Source organism: Lethenteron reissneri, chromosome 42, assembly GCF_015708825.2.
Source record: "Lethenteron reissneri isolate LAM-NWPU_2019-01 chromosome 42, ASM1570882v1, whole genome shotgun sequence".
In the NCBI taxonomy this organism is placed as follows: domain Eukaryota; kingdom Metazoa; phylum Chordata; class Hyperoartia; order Petromyzontiformes; family Petromyzontidae; genus Lethenteron; species Lethenteron reissneri.
The window spans coordinates 5,865,718-5,874,192 of record NC_083820.1 but is presented as its reverse complement, the minus strand read 5'-3'; the positions used below and the strand labels follow the sequence as shown (position 1 = coordinate 5,874,192).

General features: G+C 53.3%; 1 protein-coding gene across 2 annotated transcripts; it reads right to left on the bottom strand.

Annotated features, from left to right (window-relative positions):
• Positions 1-597: 597 nt before the first annotated feature.
• On the bottom strand, positions 598-7,759 carry LOC133353032 (uncharacterized). 2 transcript variants are annotated; one of them, XM_061569110.1, is made up of 6 exons: positions 6,785-7,759; positions 4,711-4,901; positions 3,846-4,012; positions 3,411-3,546; positions 2,926-3,096; positions 598-1,617 (listed from the first exon to the last, which is right to left on the bottom strand). In XM_061569110.1, the coding sequence occupies exons 1-6, from the start codon at positions 6,855-6,857 to the stop codon at positions 1,150-1,152; spliced, it is 1,206 nt and encodes a 401-aa protein (XP_061425094.1). In that variant the 5' UTR covers positions 6,858-7,759; the 3' UTR covers positions 598-1,149. The 2 variants fall into 2 exon arrangements, with proteins under 2 accessions (XP_061425094.1, XP_061425095.1); XM_061569111.1 differs by lacking the exon at positions 6,785-7,759 and adding an exon at positions 5,346-5,661.
• Positions 7,760-8,475: the final 716 nt, after the last annotated feature.

Genomic DNA, 8,475 nt, shown 5'->3' with positions numbered 1-8,475 from the left:
GTTACCTATAGCGTTGAACGCAATGTTATAGTTTGCGTTATTTTCAATCCCGCGTCTTCAATGCTCTATCACCAACAATGCCCAATGCCAAACACTGCATTGCTATTCGCCTTGGTCGTTTCAAATCTAGGTTTTCTTTTGTTCATGTGATATACGAATTGTAAAGCCAACCCAAAGTTAAAATTAACAAAAGTTTTAATTTGACACATAACTGGCAGTAATACACCCAGTGATGATATGCCTTTATCAAATTACCCATAGAATTTATCGGTGCTACAGTATTGAATTTCAACCATCATAAAGCTGTCTATATATTTATTTTGGGAGGGCCCTCAAGGTCCAAGGCCCCTGTCCCTGCCGGCAGGGGAGGATGGTGCGGTCAGGACCAAGCCTGACGCTGTTAAAGCTCCGTGGTTCGCGCACCTGCGCTACAAATCGTCCGCGTGGGTTCGATTCCCGGCCATGACAACATGGATGCCAAGTTATGGCCAAAGCTCTTCTTGGGGCCTCCTCTTGGTCTACTTAGCCTTGACTGCGTACCCGGCGAAGTGCGCTCACACCGGCGACGTGGAGACTTACGCAGAAGACCCCAGCGTCTTCTCTTTCAGAAATAAAGCCTTTTGTCTTTATTGGGGAATTTCAAGCACGGTACAAAGTCACAAACTTACAACAGAGTGGCTCCGTAAAGCCTTGGCTGCGGTGGTTCAGGGATGCGAATTCGTTTCCACGATAGCTTTTTACATTTGTACGCATGTAATCATGGAAGTGTACTATAGATGCGTGTATGTGTACACAAAGACAAAGATCCCCCATATAGCCTTAACAGAGTGTTGGGGGAAGCGCTGTTAGCGAGCACCTATGATGGCCGACATGGCACACAAGGGGGTGGGTGGCCAGCACCACTCCCGACCGCCTTTGTTTCCCCAATGTTGACATTTACACAACGCACCAGGTACTCGACTAAGGCCGAGTCGACATCGGGGAGGCCCATGATCGGTTCAGACATTCATCGCTGGTGTTGGTCCATATTGGAAATTCGATTCCCGCTCACGAACATTTCCCAGGACATCTCCCCCCCGCCCCGCCCCAGACAGCGGACGTTCTGGGGAAAAACCCCCAGGACGAAGCGCTGACCCCTAGCGGCCTCCCCTACAGCTCGTCGTGGTCCAGGTGGTGACCTGCAGCCGCGTCGTGCCCCAAATCCGCCGACAACGCCCTCAGCCGCCCGACGCTCAACGCCTCCACATCGGAGCGGCTCAGATGCCCGTCCCCGACGCCGGCGCCGCCCAGGAGCCGTACGAACGCCTCGCCGGGCTCCCGCGGGGCCTCCGGCAGCGCCGCGGCGCGGAAGAAGCGGGCGAAGGCGGCGCCGTCCAGCGCCGCCTCGGCGCGCATCGCGGCCATAAGGTCGCGCCGCAGCCCCGCGGGGTCCAGGCCGTGGTCGCGCAGAGGCCGCCGGACGCCGCCCCGGGCCAGCGTCCACGTCGGCGCCGTCATCTCGGACAGCGACGGGAGGCCCCGGCCGGGCACGCGGTGCTCGCAGTCGGAGACGCCCAACGGCGACGGCACGGGCGACAGCAGGAAGGTGATGGTGAGGGCACGGCCGTAGGAGGTCACCTGCGGGGTTGAGGGATGAAGGAGGTGGGGGGCCGACGGAGAGACGTGGGGAGAGGAGGTGAGGAGAGAGACGAGAGGAGATGAGGTGGGGAGAGACGGAGATGAAGTGGGGGAGAGGAAGGGACAAGGGGAGATGAGAAGAGTGACATTGGGAGATTGGAGAATCGAAGAGGCTAAGATGTGATTTTGATTGAAGACAGAGTCAGTGTTGGGGTTAGGGTTGCTATGGATATAGTGACGTGTGGACACATGCCCACATCGGGTCTGGCTGTTGTTGTCTAGAGGTCAGGTAAAACGCGGGGAAGAAATTAATTAATTAATTGAACTGTGGGGAGAGATTGGTGATTGTGTGCAGGCTGCCCTATATTATGTAATTACAACTGCATGGACCACAAAATGGATTCCGTAGAATTGGAGCAATGCACTGGTGGTCTCCATCCTCAAGAAGGGGCACCAGCAATTGTACAACTATCAGGGCATCTTTCTCCTCGATCCGAGATAACGAGTTCCCATTCCTGGGTCATGTGCTCACGACCAGCTCCGGTTTGTCAGCGGAGGTCTCACGTTGAATCAGTCGAGCTGCATTATCTTTTCATCGGCTGTGTAATTTTGTCGGCAGGTGTCTGGCCAGTTATTTCACATGAAGCACTGGGCCTCCTCAGCCACATTTATGCCCTCTTATCTACGCTTGCAATACGTGGATCCCTTTATAAAGGAACACCTGCCGCTGGCTTGAAAATTCAGGTTGGCCTGCCAAGGATCCATTCTGGATTTTACCAGTCGACATTGTCTGATGATCTTATGGATCCTTGAAAAAAATGGACACGGTCCCATCATTGGGCTCCTCCAGGGAGGCTCGGGTCATGAAGCTCGCATACCCAGCTCCCGCATGCCGGTGGTGAAATGCTGCTATCGCCCTCGCCTGGTACGCAGGAGGTTGTGGGTTCAATCCTGACCCTGACGATACCTGTTCTATATTTAGAGTCCACGTGTTCTCTCTCTCCCCGTGGTGGTCAAGTGGATTTTTCTCCAGATCCCCCGGTTTTTCCCTCCGTAGTCAAAATCAACACGCGGTCAGATTAATTGGCTACTACGATAAATTCCCACGTGTGGTGAAGATAGAAACCACTGTTGATGAGCTATCGTGTGTGGCTCAGTGGGCTTTACCTGGTGAAATAAACGTTTATTTTAGTTTCAATTTACACCCAAGCAGCTTGTTTGGCTGGATGTAGGGGGCTAATCGGGCACGGCACAGCCTAGAGAAGAGACGCCCGGTTGCCTCGCGACCCAGTCCGACGCTGGCCTCACCTGGAACAGGTGGCCTGCAGGCACGAAGATGCAGCTGCCGGAGCGCAGCGTGGCCCAGCGCCAGGAGGCGCGCGCCGCCTCCTGGTGCGCGAACACGTTCACCATCTCGACGTCGAGCGGGGACGTCGCTCCCTCCAGCTCCAGCTGCGACCATTCCAGGTCGAACGCACCCTGGGTAACCACGCCACCACCACCACCATCATCATCATTATCCGCCGGCAACAGCTGTTAGCAACGGTCCTGTGTGTCGAGTACAACTCCCTCACCCCCCCACCCCCCCCCCCCCCCTAGGTACGGTCTCGTCACGCCGAATTTTAACTTTCACGGAGTTTCTGTTTCCCTCCCCGCAATCCAATGTCGACCAGGCTTGCGTTTTATCACAATAGATAAAAAACAACGCTCCTGCGGTGTCCCCACGCACGGCACGCTGTGTTCCGCCGTGCTGCACGAGCCGGCCACTATGTGCCGGGTGGAGGAGCGCGCACCTGGAAGCGCGGGGGGATGACGATGTAGTCCAAGCGCCCGTCCATGGCGCACGTGAGCTGGTGGTCGTGCAGAGCACGCACGGGCTGGTTCATCCTCCCAGAGCTCAGGGTCAGCACGGCGCCCTGCATCCACTGTCTGTGGTCAACACAGCGGGGCAGCGTAGGGGTTGGGGAGTTGCTCAGACACACACACGAATACCTCTACAACCTGGCTCACCTAATTTGTATCGTCTTGCAGGTCTCAATGTTTGTCCCGATGTCTCCCGATGTCTCCCAGTGCCCTGCCCCGTATCGTCCGAGCGATCTCGCCAATGCCCACCCCACCGCAACCTTCCTCTCGCCTCGGCCGTATCAAAAGCGTCGCCCGGCGCTTCTCGCCAAACCTCGCGCGTCACGGTTCCGCCCCTCGGCGGGGGCCACCCTCGGCGAGCGCACCTGAGCGGGCCGCAGTGGAGGCCGCTGGGCACGCGCACGTGACGGCGCATCTCGTCGGGCAGCAGCGAGCGCAGCTGCCACTCCTCGGCGTGGAACGCAGACAGGAAGCGGCGCAGCGGCAGCACGTGCTGCGCCACGCGGCGTGATCGCCGCTTGTCCACCTCCACCTATGACGACACACCGCCGACGAGGGAGGAATCCGATGAGCTGTGAAGGTATTTTTCACGGATGTCCAGTAGGGGGCGGGTCACCAAGTTACAACAACAAAAACAAGATAGGCGTTTCGGGCAATAGGTGGTTTTAATTGGATGAGTGAGCGAGTGGATGAGTGACTGGGTGAGTGGATGAGTGAGCGGATCAATGAGTGAATAGGTGAGTGGACGAGGGAGCGGGTGAGTGGATGAGTTAGCGGGTGAGTGGACGAGTGAGCAGATAGATGAGTGGACGAGTGAGTTGGTGAGTGGACAAGTGAGCGGGTGAGTGGACGAGTGAGTGGACGAGTGAGCAGATAGATGAGTGGACGAGTGAGCAGGTGAGTGGACGAGTGAGCGGGTGAGTGGACAGGTGAGCGAGTGAGTGGACGAGTGAGCAGATAGATGAGTGGACGAGTGAGCGGGTGAGTGGACGGGTGAGCGAGTGAGTGAGTGGACGAGTGAGTGGACGAGTGAGCAGATAGATGAGTGTACGAGTGAGTAGATGAGTGAGCGGGCGAGTGGACGAGTGAGCGGATGAGTGGACGAGTGAGCGGGTGAGTGGACGAGTGAGCGGGTGAGTGGACGAGTGAGCGGGCGAGTGAGTGAGTGGACGAGTGAGCGGGTGAGTGAGCGGGTGAATGGACGAGTGAGCGAGTGAGTAGATGAGTGACCTGTAGGTCTCCAAACGCCTCGCGGAGTTCCTTGTCTCGGCTCCAGGCCACGCACTCTGGACACGACTCTGGAGGGAGACCCCCAGGCATGAAGCACGGCTCCCCGGGCTCAGCGCAGCGCGCCCACACCTCCTGGGGGCTCGGCTCCCCCTCCACCTCGAGCACGCGGCCGTCGGACTTGCGCTGGTAGCCTGTGGGGGGGGGAGGGGGTACGGGAGTGGTGCACGGGGGGCATGAGAGCACAGAGAGACGCGATAGCACCACATGTTCTATTGTTGTTTTTAGAAGGACACGTCCGTACATAGTTTAGCTGGGATGATACCCCCCCCCCCAATTACTGTCAATCCCAACTGATGATGTAGTGATATTGCGTTGGCAGTGGTGCACAAGTACATACAACAACAGAATCAACTAATTCGTCAACAATGCGGCCTTAAAAGAAACATCTATACAACAAGAGGCGACGTTTGGAGTAAAAATGCCCTTCTCAGCACACACGTGGTGGGCGATCGACGTGCTCTGAATAAGGGCCCTTGTCCGAAACGTCGCCGATTACATATTCCAAACTGTGCCAGTCCGAGTCACGAGAGACGGGCCACATTTCGGAAGCTCTCTCACAGCGAGCAGTGCACCACCTTGCGTCGGAGAGTGCCCCCCACCCAAGCCTGTAGGGGTGAGCACTGCACTTGTACTTCTCACGCGGCTCGCGGTTGCCTCTTTGCAAGTTTAATCTTAATTTTGGAGCTTTCGTGACTGCAGGAATTATTCTTTGGTTTTTTCGGTAAAGTCACGTATAAAGATAAAATAATAAATTAAATAATAGCATACGACGTTTCGATTGCAACACAAGCAATCATCATCAGGTATAATGAAATAGCCACATAAAATCTAACCAGAAAACTATAGACAGATATATAAGCAGACAGATATCACCAAGATACACAGAGCGGGCAACACAGGTACAGAGAGGGGAGATCGTCTCTGTGGGGTGGCCTTAAATAGACAGAGGGGGGCGGAGGCAGAGGGAGGGAGGGGTTAGAGAAAAAATTTACATGTCAATGAGTACGAAGAGACGCGTAGTAAAGTACGCAGGCTTAGAGGGAGACAGAACACACTAAATCAAATAACCTAGCAAAGTATCGAAATGTTATGTAAAACGACACAGAGAGTCGGTCAACACACAAGTCTCTTCGGAGGCGCGCTGCACGATTCTCAACCACGACCCTGGCGCGTTTGTGAGCCACATTGGGGAGTTACTTTGACCACTAGACGGATGTTTTAGTGCAGTCATTGGCAGGGCTGTCCAGTGGGGTGCGGGGGGGAAATCGCACTGTGTGGACAACCTCCCCCCCCGCCCCTCCGACTCCCTCAAACTAAACCCGAAGTATCACAGCTGTGACACCGTCACGGGCCCCTCAAAGCGCGGGGCCCGGGGCGGTCGCCCCAGGCACGGCTCTGGGCTGAGACCCGAGTCCTCCCGACGATTGTAGACGTCAAACTGGACACCGCGGACACGAGACGAATGCCACTTCAGGTAATTGATGGTAGGATCCGGGGAATCGCGATTTTAGTTTTAGGAATCGCTCACCAGGACGGTATATTTTAGAACGTGGTGGTGGTGAACGTAGCGGCCTCTATCGGCTGCAGAGGGGCCAGCCGCGTGAATGCGTTGCAACGCGAATCGACAAACGTCGGTTCTGTCGTCGGTTGTAATCATCGATTATAAATACTCAAGAAGCCAGTCGATCGCCTTTCGAGTCAAGAACAAGGTTATGCATTTTTCTTTGGTTCTTTCGGTAAAGCCACGCAGATTAAAAAATAATGATAATAAAAAAGAAAGTGAATTAAAATAATAAAATACAAATAATAAAGAACCACGACGTCATCGGGAAAAGGGGGGGTTATGCATTCTAACGTATTCCAACTTTAACAGTGCTGTTGCTGGCATATCTGGGCCTTGTGTCGTCCCCCCTCACCTCCGATTATCACGGTTGGCGACGTACGGTGCGAAAGAAGTCCGACATATCATGACATAAAAAAAATCAACACGTGCAGGAATTTCCGCTGCACTCACCCAGGGGTCTCAGATGTCCGTCCGGGAGTCCAGAATCCGACCTCCGTCCACGAGGAGGGAACTCCACGTCCATGTCCTGGTCTTTGGGGAACGGGATGTCAGCCTGGGTACCATACAGCCCGGACAAGCAGCAGCCAGAGTAGCAGTGGAGAGAAGGGGGAAACCTGGGCCCCGGCGCGAACCGAGACGGAGCCAGCTGTAGATGTCATTGTGGGATAATTGGATTTTTTAAAATATTTTAAACGGCAAGTTCTTGATGAACGGGAACCGCGGTGTTTGCGAAGGGCAGGGGATGCACAGATGGGTCAAGAAACAGACCCAGGAAGATTCGTTTTGAGACGCAGGGAGGGAGATGCAGAGGGACAAAGATATTGAGACGCAGAGACACACAAATACACAGCTGCACAGACAGGTAGGGATATAGATACGAATATACAGGGACGCAGGGACACACAAATACACAGCTGCACAGACAGGTAGGGATATAGATACGAATATACAGGGACGCAGAGACACACAAATACACAGCAACACAGACAGGTAGGGATATAGATACGAATATACAGGGACGCAGGGACACACAAATACACAGCTGCACAGACAGGTAGGGATATAGATACGAATATACAGGGACGCAGAGACACACAAATACACAGCTGCACAGACAGGTAGGGATATAGATACGAATGTGCAGAGACACAAATACACAGCAGCAGAGAGACAGGCACGCAAAGACAAACGCTGTTGTAACTTTACACCCACAAGACAATCGAGACACTAAACAGTCCGTGACTACACCACTAACACAAACCGCTTCACAATAGAACCAAAAACCACACTAAACTACAATTACAGAGCTACAGCTAAAACAGTAAAGGGGAGAGAGGAGAGAGAAATATAAATAGGGCGAGACGGACTTAACTAAAAGACGTGGGCAAAGGGAACATCAAACAAAGAGGCTGGGCTGTGTGTGTGTGTGTCTGTGTAATGGGTTTATGTGGCCAAGCCAATGAGGATTGCCCGCGTGTCAATGTGGGGACGAGGGGGGCAGGGTGGGGATCAATGAGCGAGATCCGGGTCCGTTTCTCTCTGTGTACAAAATCCGGATTCTTTTGCTTGAAAACGTGGGGGGCTTTGACTGAGGCTGTATTCATAGACTGTATTACTAACCCATACGGTTTGGTGCTTTCGGTAAAGTCACGTAGTTATAAAATAATATAAATTACAATAAATTAAATCACGACGTTTCGGGCGCAACACAAGCGTCCGTCATCAGGTGGGACAACCCTAATTTATTTTATTTTTTGTACCTACGTGACTTTACCGAAAGAACCAAAGAGTATGGATCCCTGCAGTCACGAAAACTTAAAATCTAGAACGCTACAAATGTATTTCATCATGGACAAATGGATGGAGGATTGTGAGTTTGGTTGCAGTGGTTCGTGCGTGTGGATTGCAAAGCAGTTCATGATTTTTAACTCACTCGACAACCAGCGCTGTTTTCGCAAAGCAACTTCTGATATCACTTACCTACATTTGCACGACACGTTTGTTTGTAGCACGTCATTCAAACAAAAGCGTTCAACTATCTGAATAACAATAAGACAAACTCGGTGACAAATGAAAAAATAAGTTGTATTAATGGCGACACAGGCTATCGACTTCTCACAATAGAGAACCAGGTTAATCAC